The sequence below is a fragment of the Natrix helvetica genome, assembly GCF_964273705.1.
Source record: "Natrix helvetica genome assembly, chromosome: Z".
Classification (NCBI taxonomy): domain Eukaryota; kingdom Metazoa; phylum Chordata; class Lepidosauria; order Squamata; family Natricidae; genus Natrix; species Natrix helvetica.
The window spans coordinates 8,413,909-8,434,721 of NC_138554.1; the positions used below are offsets into that span (position 1 = coordinate 8,413,909).

At 42.9% G+C, this 20,813-nt stretch overlaps 1 protein-coding gene across 1 annotated transcript; it reads left to right on the forward strand.

The window, feature by feature from the left end:
• Nucleotides 1–18,193: 18,193 nt before the first annotated feature.
• Nucleotides 18,194–19,150, forward strand: LOC309401252 (olfactory receptor 6X1-like; the record flags this gene model as incomplete). Its single annotated transcript, XM_081970318.1, has 1 exon — nucleotides 18,194–19,150. One exon carries the CDS (start codon nucleotides 18,194–18,196, stop codon nucleotides 19,148–19,150), a length of 957 nt encoding a protein of 318 aa, XP_081826444.1.
• Nucleotides 19,151–20,813: the final 1,663 nt, after the last annotated feature.

The window sequence follows — 20,813 nt, forward strand, 5'->3', positions numbered from 1 at the left end:
AGGCACAGAAGTAGACAGCTGAGTCTTTCAATTGAACATCTGGTTTCTGCATGTTGAACGTCCCCTTTTTCTCTCTTCTATTGTCATTGTAAGTAGCTTGGAATCCTTCAGCTGTTTGCCTATAGGAATCTAAAAGGTGTTTTGGAGGCTGACCAGGAGACTGAATGTACCAGAATAGGACGTATTGGGAAGTAAGCCCTGCTTCATAAGAACAATTGAGATAAAGAGGTTGTCCTTCAGTAACAGTCACCATGCCAGTTATTTGCTTCACCGACTGTCCTGTGCTTCCACCTGGACAGAAAATAATAGAGAATTCACGAGGTTAGTTGGAGAGGTGGACAAGGAGGTCTCCTTCCTCTTTTCAGAAGCAACTTAGGACTTGCTTGGACCTACTTTCTTGCAGGTTTCAGTTCTAATTATTGGGAATGCCCTGTATAAATTCCTCCCCAGTTTTATATTCATTCTATCATGCCCATCACCAAACACACTGAATACACAGAGAGAGAGGAGGGGAGAGAATGAGAGAGAGAAGGGGGAGGGAGGGAGGGAGCAATTTCATTTTAACTGAATACTTCAGTTCTTGTAATTTCCAGGAGATAATTTACTGCCAATTTCTAGGAAAGCTTCCAGGGAATCGGCTTGATTTGAAGGAACCCAAAGAATTGAAGACATGCCCAACCAAAACCCATCATCCACCACTGTTAGGAAGAAAATACATACTTAGAAGATTGACGATGATGATGATGAAGAAGAAGAATAGCCACATTTTTTCAGATTAAGAATTTGGGGACTAAACCCTCCCAAAATAATCTTTGGAGAACTTCAAATGGGTGTAGTCACCTTCAGATGTTTGCTGCCAACTTTGCTGCAACAGAGACTTAGAGGCTACATGTTCTTTCCTTTTGCAAAGGAGTTGCCTCCTAACATGTAAATTTGGTGGTAAAAGGAAGACAAAGCACAGGATATGGTTCAGAGAGCTAGAGAAGGTCATGTTTGTCTCCTGGTAAGACTCAAGCTATCTCAAGGTTGCCACCCTGTGTTTTAAAGTAGGTGTAAGAAAACAATTCGGTTGAAGGAAGGATCCCAGTGTTGATGGTGATTTTTGAAAGAACAATGTGTTAATGGCCAGGTTAATGGAGAAGGAACTCGGGACAGAGCCACACAGAGAGAAAGATGTTCTTCATATGAATTGTCAATTGGAATCATTTTAGAGTCTGAAAGGGTTAAAAATGGAAAGATGAATCCCAGTGTTGAATGGACAACTCACAATGCTAGAACCTAAATGACATGGAACCTTCTTTGCATAAATATGGAGATAAGTGGTCCCAAATGGTTAGATAACCATTAATCAGAACTTTTACCAGGTGGTCCTTCTTCCTGGTATCAGACACTGATGTCTATAGAATAGAATGGAATGGAATGGAATGGAATGGAATAGAATAGAATAGAATAGAATAGAGCAGAACAAAATAGGACAATAGAGAATGGAATAGAATCGATGGATTGGATTGCATTGCATTGCATTGGATAGGATGGGGATGGGGGTGGGGATAGGGATTAGAATAGAATGGAATAGAATAGAATATAACAGAAAGAGAACAGAACAGAATAGGACAATAGAGAATGGAATAGAATGGATGGATTGGGTTGGGTTGGATTGGATTGGATTGGATTGGATTGGATGGGGATGGGGATGGAGATGGGGATGGGGATGGGGATGGGGATGGGGAATAGAATAGAATAGAACAGAACAAAATAGGACAATAGAGAATGAAATAGAATGAATGGATTGCATTGCATTGCATTAAAGTAGATAGGATAGGAATGGGGATGGGGATGGGGAATAGAATGGAATGGAATAGAATAGAACAGAACAGAAAGGGAACAGAACAGAATAGGACAATAGAAAATGGAATAGAATGAATTGGATTGGATTGGATAAGAATGGGGATGGGGATGGGGAATAGAATGGGACAGAACAGAACAGAACAGAATAGGCCAATAGGGAATGGAATATAATGGATGGATTGGATTGGATTGGATTGGATAGGAATGGAGATGGGGATGGGTAATAGAATGGAATAGAATAGAATAGAATAGAATAGAATAGAATAGAATAGAACAGAAAGAGAACAGAACAGAATAGGACAATAGAGCATTGAACAGAATGGATGGGTTGGATTGGATTGGATTGGATTGGATTGGATAGGAGAGGAGAGGAGAGGAGAGGAGAGGAATGAGGATGGGGATGGGGATGGGGATTGGGAATAGAATAGAATAGAATAGGACAACAGAGAATGGAATGGAATAGAATAGAATGGGGATTGGGGTGGAATGGAATGGAATGGAATAGAATAGAATAATAACTTTATTTTCACTTTGAATGTACACTAATTGGCATACATTATAATTTAATTTTGTCGCTCAAAGGGTCTCTGCTTCTAATATACATTGCGTGAACAGGACAAAATAAATAAATAAATACAAACAAGGCATATTTTATTTACTTATTTATTTAATGTATTTCATTTGTCAAACATGTATGAGATAACAGGTATAAGTAGAAACAGGGACATGAACACAGGAAAAGTGGACAAATAATGGACACCATAAGACAGGGACGGTAGGCACTCTGGAGCGCTTCTGCATGCCCCCTTTACGGACCTCTTAGGAATGGGATGAGGTCCACGCTAGAGAGTTTAATGTTAAAGTTATGGGGGTTTGCGGATGTAACAACAGGATATACCCACATATATTATGTGACATGGAGAAACCACACAGTCTAGTTTGGATGTGTACATATACAAGGTGAGAAAAAGGAATCTTGCAAGTTTACCAGACAGATGGCATAAGGAACAAAGCTGTTATACAGTTGGATAGTCCTTCTATAAATACTTCCAAACCTCCTCCCAAAGGGGGGGGGGCATGGAAACAGACAGTGAAATGGCTGGTGGGGGGCTCTAACAAATGCTTTGAGCTCTAAGCACAGAGCACAAAAGCATTAGATGTTCCTCATATGAAATGTGAGGAATTTTAGAGTCTGAAAGGGTTGAAAATGGAAAGATGAAGCCCAGTGTTGAATGGACAACTCACAATGCAGGAACCTAAATGACATGGAACCTTCTTTGCATAAAGATGGAGATAAGTGGTCCCAAATGGTTAGATCACCATTAATCTGATCTTTTCCCAGTTGGTCCTTCTTCCTAGGATCAGACACTGAGTGACCAGAAATATTCCAATTGCCTACCACTCACTTCCATTGCAAGGTTGATCTGGATTTTTGTCTGAATGCATTCATGGACCTTCATCTCAAAGGAACTGTTGGTATTTTCATTTGTGAGCTCAACTACGCTGCTTTTCTACCCCCTTGTGCCTTTTTTGTTAGCTTCTCCTCTACTTTGTCTCACTGTGTCACTCAAGGCACAGAAGTAGACAGCTGAGTCTTTCAATTGGATTGCTGGTTTCTGCATGTTGAAAGTCCCCTTTTTCTCTCTTCTGTTGTCATTGTAAGTAGCTTGGAATCCTTCAGCTGTTTGCATATAGGAATTTAAAAGGTATTTTGGAGGCTGACCAGGAGACTGAGTGTACCAGAATAATGTACTAGTAAGCCCTGCTTCATAAGAACAATTGAGATAAAGATGTTGTCCTTCAGTAACAGTCACAATGCCAGTTGTTTGCTTCACCGATTGTCCTTTGCTTCCACCTGGACAGAAAATAATAGAGAATTCATGAGGTTAGTTGGAGAGGTAGACAAGAAGGTCTCCTTCCTCTTTTCAGAAGCAACCTTGGACTTCCTTGGACATATTTTCTTGCTTTTTTCAGTTCTGATTATGAGGGCTGTCCTTTATAAATTCCTCCGCAGTTTTATATTATTTCCATCATGCCCATCATCAAAGACAATGAAAACACACACAGACACATACAGACGCACACACACATTCAGAGAGAGAGAGAAAGAGAGAGACAGACAGATTTCATTTCAGATAAATACTTCAGTTCTTGTAATTTCCAGGAGATAATTTACTGCCAATTTCTAGGAAAACATCCAGAGGATCATCTTGATTTGAAGGAACCTATAGAACTGAAGACATGCCCAACCAAAACCTATAGTCAACCATTTTTAGGAATAACTACGTACTTAGAAGTGAGACGACGATGATGATGATGAAGAAGACGTATAGCCACATAGTCTTTGGAGAACTTCAAATGGGTGTTGTCACCTTCAGATGTTTGCTGCCAACTTTGCTGCAACAGAGACTTAGAGGCTACATATTCTTTCCTTTCGCAAAGGAGTGCCTCCTAACATGTAAATTTGGTGGTAAAAGGAAGACAAACCACAGGATATGGTTCAGAGAGCTAGAGAAGGTCATGTGTGTCTCCTGGTAAGACTGAAGCTATCTCAAGGTTGCCACCCTGTGTTTTAAAGTAGGTTTAAGAAAACAATTCAGTTGATTGAAGAAGATTTTTGAAGAAGTGTTGAAGAAGATTTTTGAAAGAACAATGTATTATTGGCCAGGTGAACAGAGAAGGAACTTGTAGGATGAATAGGAGAGAAAGAGAGAGAGAATGATGTTCTTCATATGAAATATGAGTTGGAATCATTTTGTAGACTGACAGAGCTAAAAATGGAAAGATGAATGTCAGTGTTGAATGTATGACTCACAATGCTAGAACCTAAACAACATGAAACCTTCTTTGCAGGACTGTGGAGATAAGTGGTTTCAAATGCCTACATAAACCATTATCCCATATTTTCCCTGGTGGTGTTTCTTCCTGCCATCAGACACCGAGTGCCCAGAAATATTCCAATTTCCTACGTCTCACTTCCATTTCAAGGTTGATCTGGATTACGTACTACTAAGTTCATGGACCTTCATCTCAAAGGGACTATTGGAATTTTCATTTCTGAGCTCACCGTCACTGCTTTTCTTCCCCTTTGTGCCTTTTTTGTTGGCTTCTCCTCTACTTTCTCTCACTGTGTCTCTGAAGGCGCAGAAGTAGACAGCAGAGTCTTTCAATTGGACATCTGGTTTCTGCATGTTGAAAGTCACCTTTCTCTCTCTTCTATTGTCATTGTAAGTAGCTTGGAATCCTTCAGCTATTTTCCAACGTGAATCCAAAAGGTATTTTGGAGGCTGACTAGGAGACTGAACATACCAGAATAGGTAGTATGTCCCAGTAAGCCCTGCTTCATAAGAACAATTGAGATAAAGACGTTGTCCTTCAGTAACAGTCACAATGCCAGTTGTTTGCTTCACCGACTGTCCTGTCATTCCTCCTGGACAGAAAATAATTAGAGAATTCATGAGGTGAGTTGGAGAGGTGGACAAGTAGGTCTTCTCCCTCTTTCCAGATGGAACCTTGGTGCTGCTTACTAGGGCAGCACCAATCCTTGAATACTGCTCACCTGCCAGGAATCCACACTGTATGTCGGACATTCATGCAATAGAGAGGGTCCAGAAGTATTTCACAAGAAGAGTACTTAACTCCTCTGCTCGCAATAAAATACCTTACCCCACCAGGCTTTAAATTTTAGGCCTGGATAACCTCGAAGTAAGCCACCTACGTTCTGCTCTAAGCATAGTACACAAAATTATCTGCTATAACGTTCTACCTGTAAACAACTACTTCAACTTCAACCGCAGTAACACACAGGCAAACAATAGATACCAACTCAAAGTAATCTGCTCCAAACTCGATTGCAGAAAATACGACTTCAGAAACAGACTGGTCAATGCCTGGAATACTCTGATTCTGTTGTTAGTTTCTCAAACCCCATATTTTTAACTTTAAACTGTCCACCATGGACCTCACACATTTCCTAAGAGGTCCCTAAGGGGGCATGCGTAAACACACAGAATGCCTACCGTCCATGTCCTACTGTCCCAACTGATATGTACTCATTTTATGTGTTCATGACCATGTTATACTTATTTATCTACTGGCACCAATCTCATGTGCAAATGTGCCATATCTATATCTGTTACCTTGTAGATGTTGACAAATAAATAAATAAGTAATATGAAATAAACAAATTTTATTGCTACTTTCAATCATCAGTTCTGATTAGGAGGGCTACCCTGTGAAAAATCCTTTCCACTTTTATATTCTTTCCATCATGCCCATCACCAAACACACGGAACGCACAAAGGAAGAGAAACACACAGGGATTTCGTTCAATCTGAATCCTTCAGTTCTTATAATTTCCAGGAGATAATTTACTGCAACTTCTTGGAAAGCTTCCAGTGGATCGACTTGATTTGAAGGCACCTATAGAATTGAAGACATGCCCAGCCAAAACCTATACTCAACCATTGTTAGAAATAAATACATACTTAGAAGGGAAACGATGATGATGATGATGAAGAATAGCCACATTTTTCAGATTAAGAATTTGGGGACCAAACCCTCCCAAAATAATCTTTGGAGAACTTCAAATGGGTGTAGTCACCTTCAGATGTTTGCTGCAACAGACACTTAGAGGCTACACGTTCTTTCCTTTCGCAAAGGAATTGTCTTCTAACATGTAAATTTGGTGGTAAAAGGAAGACAAACCACAGGACATGATTCGGAGAGCTAGAGAAGGTCATGTGTGTCTCCTGATAAGATTCAAGTTATCTCAAGGTTGCCACCCTGTGTTTTAAAGTAGGTTTAAGAAAACAATTTGGTTGAAGGAAGGATCCCAGTGTTGAAGGAGATTTTTGAAAGAACAATGTGCTCTTGGCCAGGTGAATGGAGAATGAACTTGAAGGACATATAAGAGAGAAAGAGACAGAGGAACAGAGACACACACAGAGAAAGATGTTCTTCAAACGAAATGTGAGTTGGAATCATTTTAGAGTCTGAAAGGGTTAAAAATTGAAAGTTGAATCCCAATGTTGAATGGACAACTCACAATGCTAGAACCTAAGTGACATGAAATCTTCTTTCCATGATTATGGAGATAAGTGGTTCCAAATGTTTAGATAACCATTAATCAGATATTTTCCCAGGTGGTCCTTCTTCTTGGCATCAGACAACGAGTAACCAGAAATATTCCGATTTCCTACATCTCACTTCCATTTCAAGGTTGATCTGGATAATATCCAATTATGTTTATGGACCTTCATCTCAAAGGAATTTTTGGAATTTTCAGTTCTGAGTTCACCTTCACTGCTTTTCTCCCCCTTTGCACATTTTTAGTTGGCTTCTCCTCTACTTTGTCTCACTGTGCTTCTGAAGGCGCAGAAGTAGACAGCAGAGTCTTTCAATTGGACATCTGGTTTCTGCATGTGGAAAGTCCCCTTTTTCTCTCTTTTATTATCATTGTGTGTAGATTGGAATCCTTGAGCTTTGTTGAAATATGAATCCAGAAGAAGTTTTGGAGGTTGACCAGAAGGCTGAATGTACCAGAATAGGACGTATGTGCCAGGAAGCCCTGCTTCATAAGAACAATTGAGATAAAGAGGTTGTCCTTCAGTAACAGTCACAATGCCAGCTGTTTGCTTCACTGAATCTCCTGTGCTTCCACCTGGACAGAAAATAATAGAGAATTCATGAGGTTAGTTGGAGAGGTGGACAAGTAGGTCTCCTCCCGATTTTCAGAGGCCATTTTGAACCTTCTTTCTCGCTGTTTTCAAACATCAGTTCTAATTATGAGGGCTCCGCTTTACAAATTCCTCTCCAGTTTTATATTCTTTCCATTATGCCCCTCACCAAACACACTGGAGAGAGAGAGAGAGAGAGAGAGAGAGAGAGAGAGAGAGAGAGAGAGAGAGAGAGGGAGGGAGAGAAAGAGGGAGAGAGAGAGGGAGAGAGAGAGGGAGAGAGGGAGAGGGAGTGGGAGAGAGGGAGTGGGAGAGAGGGAGGGAGGGAGATTGATTTCATTTCAACTGAATACTTCAGTTCTTGTAATTTCCTGGAGATAATTTAATGCTAATTTCTAGGAAAGCTTCCAGGGAATCGACTTGAAGGAACCTTATTGAAGACATGCTCAGACAAAATGTATAGTCTACCATTTTTAGGAATAAATACATACTTAGAAGGGAGACGATGACGATGATGAAGAAGAAGAAGACCCACATTTTTTTCCGCTTTAAATTTGGGGACTAAACCCTCGCCAAATAAACTTTGGAGAACTTCAAATGGGTGTAGTCACCTTCAGATGTTTGCTGCCAACGTTGCTGCAGGAGTCACTTGGAGGCTACACATTTTTTTTCCTTTCGCAAAGGAATTGTCTTCTAACATGTAAATTTGGTGGTAAAAAGAGAACAAACCACAGGATATGGTTCAGAGAGCTAGAGAAGGTCACATGTGTCTCCTGGTAAGACTGAAGCTATCTCAAGGTTGCCACCTTGTGTTTTAAAATAGGTGTACGAAAACAATTTGGTTGAAGGAAGGATCCCAGTGTTGACGGTGATTTTTGAAAGAACAATATGTTATTGGCCAGGTGAATGTAGAATGTAGAAGGAGCCCTCATAATTAGATTGTGCACAGTCACTCATGTCCTTGTTCTTTCTTGCCTGGACTACTGCAATGCTCTCTACATGGGGCTGCCCTTGAAGAGCACCCGGAGGCTTCAGCTGGTCCAGAATGCGGCTGCCAGGGTTATCATGAGGGTACCTAGGTGCTCCCATGTAACACCCCTTTTAGGCGGCCTGCATTGGTTGCCGGTTGTTTTCCGGGTGCGATTCAAGGTACTAATTATGACCTTTAAAGCGCTCCATGGCTTAGGCCCAGGGTACCTGCGAGACCACGTACTGCCACCAGTAGCCTCCCACCGTCCAGTACGATCCCACAGAGTTGGCCTCCTCAGGGTGCTGTCGGCCAGACAGTGTCAGCTGGTGACCCCCAGGGGGAGAGCCTTCTCTGTGGGAGTCCCTTCCCTCTGGAATGAGCTGCCCCAGGAGCTTCGCATAATCCCTGACCTCCGGTCCTTCCGACGCTCCCTAAAAAGTTAGCTTTTCCAGCAAGCCGGCCTGGCCTGAACAAAGTAAAATAAATGATTGATTTAATTGTCAATTTTAATCTATTTTTTAAAATGTTATTGTTAATATTAATTGGGTTTGTTTTTGGATACTCTATCTAATTTCCTTTTTAACTTTTGTAATATGTGTTTTTTTAATGGTGTACGCCACCCTGAGTCCCTTGGGAGAAGGGCGGCATATAAATCCAATAAACAAACAAGGAGGAGAAATAGGAGTGAAAGAGAGTGAGGGACAGAGAGAGAGAAAGATGTTCTTCATATCAAATATGAGATGGAATTGTTTTAGAGTCTGAAAGGGTTACAATGGAAAGATAAAAGATGAATGGACAACTCACAATGCTGAAACCTAAATGACATGAAACCTTCTTTCCATGACTATGGAGACACATGGTTCCAAATTTTTTGATAACCATTAATCAGAACTTTTCCCAGGTGGTCCTTCTTCCTGGCATCAGACACTGAGTGACCAGAAATATTCTAATTTCCTACCTCTCACTTCCGTTTCAATTTGTATAAAGTCCTATTACGTTCATGGACCTTCATCTCAAAGGAATTATTGGAAATTTCATTTTTGAGCACACCTTTTCTGCTGTTCTCCTCCTTTGTGCCTTTTTGGTTGCCTTCTCCTCTACTTTGTCTCATTGTGTCACTCAAGGCACAGAAGTAGACAGCAGAGTCTTTCAGTTGGACAGCTGGTTTCTGCATGTTGAAAGTCCCCTTTTTCTCTCTTCTGTTGTCATTGTAAGTAGCTTGGAATCCTTCAGCTGTTTGCATATAGGAATCTAAAAGGTGTTTTGGAGGCTGACCAGGAGACTGAGTGTACCAGAATAGGACGTATGAGCCAGTAACCACTGCTTCATAAGAACAATTGAGATAAACAGGTTGTCCCTCAGTAACAGTCACAATGCCAGTTGTTTGCTTCACCGACTGTCCTGTGCTTCCTCCTGGACAGAAAATAATAGAGAATTCATGAGGTTAGTTGGATAGGTGGACAAGGAGGTCTCCTTCCTCTTTTAAGAAGCAACCTTGGACATCCTTGGACCTACTTTCGTGCTGCTTTCAAACATCACTTCTAATTATGAGGGCTGCACAGTGTAAAATCTTCCCCGGTTTTATATTCTTTCCTCATGCCCATCACCAAACTGACTGAACACACAGACACATGCACACGTTTAATTTCTGATGAATACTTCAGTTCTTCTAATTTCCAGGAAATAATTTACTGCCAATATCTAGGAAAACATCCAGGGGATCAACTTGATTTGAAGGAACCTATAGAATTGAAGACATGCCCAGCAAAACCTATAGTCTACCATTATTAAAAAGTAGATACATACTTAGAAGGAAGACGATGATGATGAAGAAGAAGAAAAATAGCCACATTTTTTTCAGATTAAGAATTTGGGGACTAAACCCTCCCAAAATAATCTTTGGAGAACTTCAAATGGGTGTAGTCACCTTCAGATGTTTGCTGCCAACTGTGCTGCAACAAAGACCTAGAGGCTACATATTCTTTCCTTTTGCAAAGGAGTTGTCTCCAAACATGTAAATTTGGTGGTAAAAGGAAGAGAAACCACAGGATATGGTTCAGAGAGCTAGAGAAGGTCATGTGTGTCTCCTGGTAAGACTCAAGCTATCTCAAGGTTGCCACCCTGTGTTTTAAAGTAGGTGTAAGAAAACGATTCCGTTGAAGGAAGGATCCCAGTGTTGAAGATGGTTTTTGAAAGAGGCCATGTATTATTGGCCTGGTGAATGGAGAAGGAACATGGAGGATAAATAGGAGAGAAAGAGACAGAGGAACAGTGACACACAGAGAGAAAGATGTTCTTCATAGGAATTGTGAATTGGAATCATTTTAGAATCTGAAAGGGTTAAAAATGGAAAGATGAATCCCAGTGTTGAATGGAAAACTCACAATGCTAGAACCTAAGTGACATGAAATCTTATTTCTGTGACTATGGAGATAAATGGTTCCAAATGTTCAGATAACCATTAATCAGATATTTTCCCAGGTGGTCTTTCTTCTTGGCATCAGACACCGAGTGACCAGAAATATTCCAATTTCCTACGTCTCACTTCCATTTCAAAGTTGATCTGGATTATGTCCTACTATGTTTATGGACCTTCATCTCAAAGGGACTATTGGAATTTTCATTTCTGAGCTCACCGTCACTGCTTTTCTTCCCCTTTGTGCCTTTTTTGTTGGCTTCTCCTCTCCTTTCTCTCACTGTGTCTCTGAAGGCACAGAGGTAGACAGCAGAGTCTTTCAATTGGACATCTGGTTTCTGCATGTTGAAAGTCCCCTTTTTCTCTTTTTTATTGTCATTGTAAGTAGCTTGGAATCCTTCAGCTGCTTTCAAATATGAATTCAGAAGGTGTTTTGGAGGCTGATCAGGAGATTGAATGTACCACAGTAGAGTGTAATACCCAGTAAGCACTTCTTCATAAGAACAATTGAGATAAACAGGTTGTCCTTCAGTAACAGTCACAATGCCAGTTGTTTGCTTCACTGACTGTCCTGTCATTCCTCCTAGACAGAAAATGATAAGAGAATTCATGAGGTTAGTTGGAGAGGTGGACAAGTAGGTCTCCTCCTTCTTTTTGGAAGCAACCTCTGACTTGTTTGGACTTACTTTCCAGCTGTTTTCAAACATCACTTCTAATTATGAGGGCTGCCCTGTGTAAAAGAATTTCCAGTTTTACATTCTTTCCGTCATGCCCATCACCAAACACACTGAACACAGAGAGAGAGGGAGATGGGAGAGAGAGGGGGGAAGAGTGAGTGGGAGGGAGGGAAAGGGAGAAGGGAGAGAGGAAGGGGGGAGAGGGAGGGAGAGAGGGAGGGTGGGAGATTTCATTTCAACTGAATACTTCAGTTATTGTAATTTCCTGGAAATAATTTACTGCCAATTTCTAGGTAAACAACTTCGATGGGATTGACTTGATTTGATGGAACCTAAAGAATTGAAGACATGCCCAGCTAAAACATATAGTCTACCATTGTTAGGAATAAATACATACTTAGAAGGGAGACGATGATGATGAAGAAGAAGTATAGCCACATTTTTCAGATTAAGAATTTGGGGACTAAACCCTCCCAAAATGATCTTTGGTGAACTTCAAATTGGTGTGGTCACCTTCAGATGTTTGCTGCCAACTTTGCTGCAACAGAGATTAGAGGCTACACGTTATTTCCTTTCTCAAAGGAATTGTCTTCTAACATGTACTTTTGGTGGTAAAAGGAAGACAAACCACAGGAAATAGTTCAGAGACCATATCTGCTACAGAGGGTCATGTGTCAGACTCAAGTTATCTCAAGCTTGCCACCCTGTGTTTTAAAGCAGACATAAGAAAACGGGTTGAAGGAAGGATCATAGCATTGATTGTGATTTTCGAAAGAACAATGTGTTATTGGCCAGGTGAATGGTGAAGGAACTTGGAGGATATATAGGAGAGAGAGTGTCAGAGAGAGAGAGAGATGTTCTTCATATGAAATGTGAGTTGGAATCATTTTAGTGTCTATAAGGGTTAAAAATGGAAAGATGAATCCCAGTGTTGAAATGGAAAACTCACACAAAACTTGGACCTAAATGAAATGAAAGCCTTCTTTGCATGACTATGGAAATAAGTAGGATAAGAATCCTACTACGCATACCAAAGATGGTGTCCTGTCGTGTTTGAGGAGAGCTTCGGGGAGATGATTGTCCGTCTTGGGGCTTGCAGGGGTACCCTATTCCATCGTTGATTCCAGGTCCAGCTATGAGAACTACCTGGGACCTCGGGGGATACCCTTGAGCTGCGATGTCCTGCCTTATAGCCGGAACATCGTGAGTGAAATGGGGCGGTTAGCGGTGAAAGGAGAATGGAGAGTGTCAGCGGCTGCCGGCGTGGGTGTGGTCAGCAGCTGCGGCAGGACGCCCGGCCTGGGGTCTCTGCAGACGGCGTGGGTGTGGTCGGCGGTCTGGGGTCTCTACAGCTGCTGCCCCAGCATGCTGTGATGTTATCCCGGTTGCTCCCCCCCTCCTTGCTTATGAACATTATAAATTAGATCAGCGGGGAGGGGCTGAGGCAGCTGGCATGGATACTAACGCCAGTGGAAGATGGCTTCGGGAGTTGGTGTGGGGGTGGTTGGAGTGGGGGGGAGGTCCTTTGCTTTGCCCCCCCCCCAGTGTTACCACTATTGCCTGGGCCACCGTACTGTGCCATTTGGCCATTTGCTCCCCCCTCCTGTGATATTATGGACTGGGTCAACGGAGTGCGGCCCTGGCGATGGATGTGAGTGCGGCTGGTGTGGGTGGAGCTTAGCTGTTGGAGTTGAAGCTGGAGATGCTGCCGATGCCGTCGCTGTCCTCGTTGCCACCATCACTGGCCGCTTCACCACCTTGCAAGCTACCATCTGCTGCGATTTTGGACAGCTGTCCGTTACCCTTACATATTGTCCCCAACATCGACTATTTTTATGATGGACATAAGCTTCCTGCTACCCCCTTGAACACTGCCGGCTGCCCCCCCGTGGACATGTCATCTCCTTGCTTCATCTCCCCATGATGTCATCCCGTTTTGTTGATGCCACACTCTCTTCTATGCTATACTGCGACAGAACTTTATTCCCTCCGGGAACTCCCCCTTTCCTGGGGATGGCCTTCTGACCTATCAAGACGCTTCCTTAATGATGGATCTTGGGATCCCAAGAGGTGGCATGCAAAGAAGAGACTTCTTCAGCGTTTTTTACAGGTGTTTTTAAACCAAATTTTAAGTGGGGCAGACTCCCCCCCCCCAAGCCTGTCTGAGCCATCTGAATCAACCCCTGTCTCCCCCCACTTAAAATTTGGTTTAAAAACACCTGTAAAAAACTAATGGGCGCGGGTTGGGAGGGCTAGGAAGGGTTGGGATTCCGGGGGAGAGATTAAGCCATTCCATTGGGGGGGTTCACCATCTCTACTGTTTGTGGGAGAGGCAGATATGGTGGGGGCAGAGGGCCAAATGATGTTCGGAGGACGCGGGTTTGCTGTTTAAGAGCGATCGTGCGTTCCGACCCTCATCGCCCTTCTCGCACCCCCGGGTGCTCAGGATTACAGGACCCTGGTCTCAGGCTGGTGTCGCTTAACGCCAGGTCTTTCACCAGCCGAGAGCCCAGGGCAGGGGCGGGGGGGTGGGGGTGGTTATCAGGGAAAGTCTCAGACCTCAGGAGGTCACTGTGCCTCAGATAGGCGGGTGTGAGTCCCTCTTTGTGAAGTGGGGTCTTGGAGCTCAGGTGGGCCTTTTTGTTACATACCTGTCTCCCTGCTATGTTTCATCGGCCCTGCCAGAGCTGCTGGATGTATTAGCTGGATCGGCGGTTGATTTACCCAGGCTCATGGTCCTGTGGGATTTCAATCTGCCTTCCATTAGCAAGACATCCGAGTCAGCTCGGGAATTCAGGGCTTCCATGACAGCTATGGACCTAACTCAGTTAATTCAAGACCCCACCCATAATGGGGGACACACGCTCGACCTGATTTTTGTCTCTGGGCAGTGGATGAATGATCTAGATTTAGAGGATATTTCTATTCAACCCTTGTCATGGTGTGATCATTTCCTCATCAGGCTTGACTTCCATACCGCTAACCCTCGCCGCAAGGAGGCGGAACTGACTAGATGGTTCCGCCCCAGGCACCTGATGGACCGTGAAAGGTTCCTGATGGAGCTTGGGACTTTTCCTGAATCCTTTGCTCACAACTCAACCGAAGCCCTAGTGGAAGCCTGGGATAGGGCTGCCGCTGGGGCTTTGGATCGTGTTGTACCTTTTTCGGCCTCTGACCCGGTGTTGATCCCGGATGGCTCCCTGGTTTACCGAGGAGCTCCGGGAGATGAAACTCCAGAAAAGATGCCTAGAGAGTGGCTGGAGGGCCAGCTGGTCCGAATCTGATCGAACACTAGTAAGAATTCATATTAAATCCTACTTAGTGGTGATAGAAGCGCTAAAAAGGCAATATTTTTCCGCTCTTATCGCGTCTGCAGATAACCGCCCAGCTGCCCTGTTTAGGGTGACCTGCTCCTTACTTAACCAAGGAACTGGGGAAGACCCCTTGCAGTGTAGGGCTGAAGAATTTGTTCAGTATCTGCAGGATAAAACCACTCAGATCCAGACAGGCTTGGACTCTGACTGGGTAGATTTGGGCGAGCCGACGGGGATGAATCTTGAGGAGACAATCTGGGATGGGTTTGACCCTGTGACCCCCGAAGGCATGGACAGGATTATGGGGAGACTCAGTGCTGCCACTTGTGTGCTGGACCCGTGTCCCTCTTGGTTAGTTTCGGCTTCCCGGGAGGTGACACGAGGCTGGCTCCAGGCGATTACCAATGCTTCATTGAGAGAGGGGTTCTTTCCCACCGCCTTCAAGGAGGCGGTGGTGAGGCCCCTCCTCAAGAAGCCTTCCCTGGATCCAGCTTCTTTAGCCAACTATCGTCCGGTCTCCAACCTTCGCTTTGTAGCAAAGGTTGTCGAGAGTGTGGTAGCATGTCAGCTTCCCCAGTACCTGGATGAAGCTGTCTACCTGGATCCGTTTCAGTCGGGTTTCAGGCCCGGGTACAGCACGGAGACGGCATTGGTCATGTTGGTCGATGATCTCTGGCGGGCCCGGGACAGGGGCTGCTCCTCTGTCCTGGTCCTATTAGACCTCTCAGCGGCTTTCAATACCATCAACCATGGTATCCTACTGCGACGACTCAGGGGGTTGGGAATGGGGGGCACCGTTTTACGGTGGTTCTCCTACCTGTCGGATCGGTCGCAGTTTGCGTTGACTGGAGGGCAGAGATTGACCCCCTGGCGCATCACTTGTGGGGTGCCCCAGGAGTCAGTTCTCTCACCCCTCCTGTTCAACATATACATGAAACCGCTGGGCGAGATCATCCGTGGTTTTGGGGTATGGTATCATCAATATGCTGATGATACCCAACTTTTCATCTCTACCCCAAACCACCCAAATGATGCCCTCGACATGATGTCCTGCTGCCTGGAGGCTGTGCGGATCTGGATGGGGAGGAACAGGCTCAAGCTCAATCCCTCCAAGACTGAGTGGCTGTGGTTTCCGTCATCCCGATTTGTACATCTTGTTCCATCTTTGGCGATAGGGGGAGAAATTTTAGCCCCCTCAAAGAAGGCTCGCAATTTGGGGTTCCTCCTGGATACGTGGCTTAGTTTAGAACACCTGATGGCTGTGACCAAGGGGGCCTTTTACCAGGTTCACCAGGTATGTCAGTTCCTGGATCAGGATGCTCTGTGCATAGTCACTCATGCCCTCGTCCTTTCTCGCCTGGACTACTGAAATGCTCTCTACATGGGGCTGCCCTTGAAGAGCACCCGGAGGCTTCAGCTGGTCCAGAATGTGGCCACACTGGTTGTCATGGGGGTACCTAGGTGCTCCCATGTTACACCCCTTTTAGGCAGCCTGCACTGGTTGCCGGTTGTTTTCCGGGTACGATTCAAGGTATTAATTATGACCTTTAAAGCACTCCATGGCTTAGGCCCAGGGTACCTGCGAGACCACCTACTGCCACCAGTAGCCTCCCACCATCCAGTACGATCCCACAGAGTTGGCCTCCTCAGGGTGCCGTCGGCCAGGCAGTGTCAGCTGGTGACCCCCAGGGGGAGAGCCTTCTCTATGGGAGTGCCTTCCCTCTGGAATGAGCTCCCCCCGGAGCTACGCATAATCCTTGATCTCCAGTCCTTCCGACGCGCCCTAAAAAGTTGGCTTTTCCAGAAAGCCAGCCTGGCCTGTTAATTTTAATTTTAACTTATTTTAAATGTATTGTTTTTTTAAAAATTCGGGTTGTTGTTGTTTTTTGGATATGGATTTAATCTTTTTTAACTTTTGGGATGTGTGTTTTTTAATGTTGTACGCCGCCCTGAGTCCTTTTGGAGAAGGGCGGCATATAAATCCAAATAAACCAAACTAAACCAAACCAAACCAAACCAAGAATTTCCCAATGATTAAATACCATTTTCTATTCCCCCCCCCCCCGGTTTGTCTTTCTTGGTATTAGACACTGAGTGACCACAAATATCACAAAGGATAAATAGGAAAGAAAGAACATTTCATAGGATAGGAAAATTATGTGGAATTTAGAAAAAAAAAACATTTTTAGTGTCCCTGAAAGACTGTACAGAGGTAATGATACACAGAAGATGACAAATTGTGGAACAAAAGTTAATATTTGATCCTAACTCTATCATGCCACAGTGATTCAAAATAGTTTCTTCCTAGTATCATGTCTGGATTCACCTGGGAAATTAAGGTAAGGGTAGGGATTCCTCTGGAGATGCTATCCCAAGCTTCTATGAAAAAAATCACTCCATAACTATTCAGGCCTATGATGTAATATGCAGAAAAGGCTTTGAAATACTAGGTAAATCATTTGTTTGAATGTGACAATAAAATGTTCCTTTGAAATCTACTGAAACTTGATTCTCCTGTTTGTGGATCTAGACTTTCCATTGAGAAGTTGTAAAAGGACATTTATTTTCGAAATATAGTTTATTGCTGCTTTTCTTGTCTCATCTTGAAATGGAGATCAACCTCTCACTGTTAATGAGCTTGTCTTCTTATTCCAAAGAATACTTGGGTATGTACATGTGAAGATATATTACTTGGGTTCTTTCTGTAGCTTAGGACACAACCAAGATTCTCCAGGGAGAGAGGAATTTACCAAATGTTCATTTACAAACTGTTGATGCCTACAAACTGCAACCAATCTTGATGCCTACCAACCATGAATCTTATAGTTGATTGGATGGGACATTCTTTGTTGTTGTTCTTCAACATCTCAACCCATTTCTTATTTGTTGAATGTCGTAATGTTCTATCTTACGTTCACGCTTATCCATTCGCCCTTCTTCGTTTTCTTTTTCTCAGCAACACATCTGTGTTGCGTATCCAGAGGAGTTTCCACTTACAAATGTTCTCCTAATGTTCTCAACATCTTCCATCATACTCGGTATTTTGCCCGTCAATATCTTCCATCGACCGAAGATGCAAAAGCTAGAAGGATAGATAATGTTTTAAAGGAAAGACCTGGGATCCCAATAAAGTAAGTCTTGACAATGGCGCAGGTGTCCTTGCCGTGCTAAATATCCTAGTATATATCGTGTGATGCAATCTCAATAGTAACACATGAAAATGGTGTTTAGAAATGTAGCTAAAGGCTGACTCCGCGAAGCCTCCACATTTTCTCTGTTTATAGGAGAACATGAATTTGACCAACTGTACGAGAGCGGTAGAGTTTATCTTGGTTGGATTGCCAGGTGTAGGGCGAGTGAAAAGTGTGATGCATGCAGGCATCTTTCTGCTCTACCTCCTGTGTCTGATGGGCAACGGGCTCATCATAGTGATGGTCATTTTGGACCACCATCTCCAGAAGCCCATGTATTTCTTCCTTAGCAACCTTTCTTGCATTGACATTGGACACACCACAGCCTTTATTCCCAAACTGCTGGTCAATTATGTCTCAGAGAAGAATTCCATCTGTTTCTACTGCTGCATAACACAGCTGTACTTCTACTTCCTCTTTGGGGTCACGGAATTTTTTATCATGACTTTGATATCCTTGGACAGGTACCTGGCCATCTGCTACCCCCTGAGGTATGGCACAATCATGACTTCCGGGGTCTGCCTTAAACTAGCAATAGGGGCTTGGCTGGGAGGATTTTTCTCCATCCTTTATCAGATAGTGATGATCGCGGACCTACCCTACTGCACGTCCAACATCATCAACCATTTCTACTGCGATGTGGGACCCGTGCTGAAAATTGCAGGAGGAGACATACAAGTCATCGAAGTACTCGGATTCCTAGTGACGGTGGTGGTGATTATGTCCTCCCTGCTTTTCACTCTCGTTTCTTATCTCTTCATCATTTCCACCATTCTCCGAATGCCTTCAAACTCCAGACAGCAGAGAGCTTTCTCTACCTGTGCTTCTCACCTGGTTGTGGTCTGCATTTTGTATGGGTCCGTGTTTTTCGTCTATTTAAGACCTACTGTCAAGAACTCTTCCTTCAGTAGGTTGAAGTCAGTCTCCATACTGTACACCATGGTCGCCCCAGTGCTAAATCCTTTCATTTACACCATTAGGAACAACGAAGTCAAGGGGGCAGTGAGGAAAGTTTTAGAAAGGAAGACTCCAGGTCTCCCAAATCTCTTGGCATAGAATTTGTTGACAAGTGAAAATTACTCATACAGCTTTGGAATCCATCTCCAAGGCTATTGTGAAGGTATCCTGTAACAAACCTACCTTAACAAAGACGGGGAAGGCAGTGTGTAATCTGGCAGGTTTGCTAATGGATGTTTTTTGTTTTCTTATCTTAAAGTGCAATTTTGTGATGATCCCATGCCAAAAAGGATTGTTGGGAAGCTTCTGTGGTCTAGCACTGCCTTGGCAACTTTAAGACTTGTGGACCTCAACTCCCAGAGCTTTTCAGTCAGCATGAAGTTGATGGGAATTGAAGTCCACCATTCTTATGATTCATGATGAATGTATCTTTTCTTTTACTGTATGTACATTGAGAGCATTTCAACCAAAGACAAATTTCTTGTGTGTCCAATCACACTTGGCCAGTAAAGAATTCTATTCTATTCTATTCTATTCTATTCTATTCTATTCTATTCTATTCTACTCTATTCTACACACACACACACACACACACACACACACACACACATCCCATCTTCAACTGAACAGTGTGTCATCTGGGTACAAGTATCTTTGTATCATAACAATCAAAGTTTGCAACAATATTCATTATATTAACATGGATTCTGTATTAAATATACATTAAATATAATCATTACATTTATTTCCCTCTCTTGCCATATCTTCTTTATTTCACTGACCTTTTCCTTTTGTTTCCCTGTTTCTAACTTCTGCTTTTATTATCTAACCGTTGATAAAAATAATTTCCATGTCATATATTTATTTATTTATTTAATTTGACTTCTTAGTCGCCCCCTCTCCCCCAGGGACTCGGGGCGACGTACAACAGCAACAGTCACAACAATATATAATATAATATGGAGGAGGTGGAAAATAAATAAATAAATTACAGTACTTTAAGACAATTAAAACCCCAATGACAGTTAAAATTTAAAAATTAAAATTAACAATTAAAAATGCCCAAGAGGTGGAAAAGCTCTAAATTTAAGCCAGAATATAGTATTCAGTTTGTTCTTTCTCCTTGATTGCAATCATTGGTCTATTCATTTCTGCACATTTTAATGTTTTCCTAACCACATTCTCATCTGCAGGGATCTCTTTGCTTTTCCAATTTTATGCAAATACAATTCTAGTTGCAGTTAATATATGAATAATTAAATATGCATTCCCCTTACTAAAATATAGTTTATTCTTGATGATATGAATGCCTCAATAAGTCTACCTTAATAAAGATGGAGAAAAACAGAGGATAAACTGGTAGGTTACAAATGACTATGGACAATCTATTGGGGGGGGGGGAGTGTCATCCAGGTCATGGTTGTCCCAAAGATGCTTTTTGAAGGGGCATTTGTGTCTTTTTCCTTGAAGACATTCTTCAGCTTTTGGGTTGAGAAGCAAAACATCTTCAGAGAAAAAAATAAAGAAAGTCCACTTGCCCCTTGAAAAAGTAACTTTAATAGGTGAAGAAGAGAATAGATGTACTGGAGGAGAATAGATGTACTGGAGGAGGGTGCGGTCAAGATGAAGGACGAGGTTAAGACAATCCAGAGGGGGAATTAGAATTTGAAAACCACATGATAAAAATGGAATGTGAAAGGATGTTTTTTTCCTTAGGTTCCAAAACTTGCCAGAAGTTGAGAATGAAGATATTACGGAGATT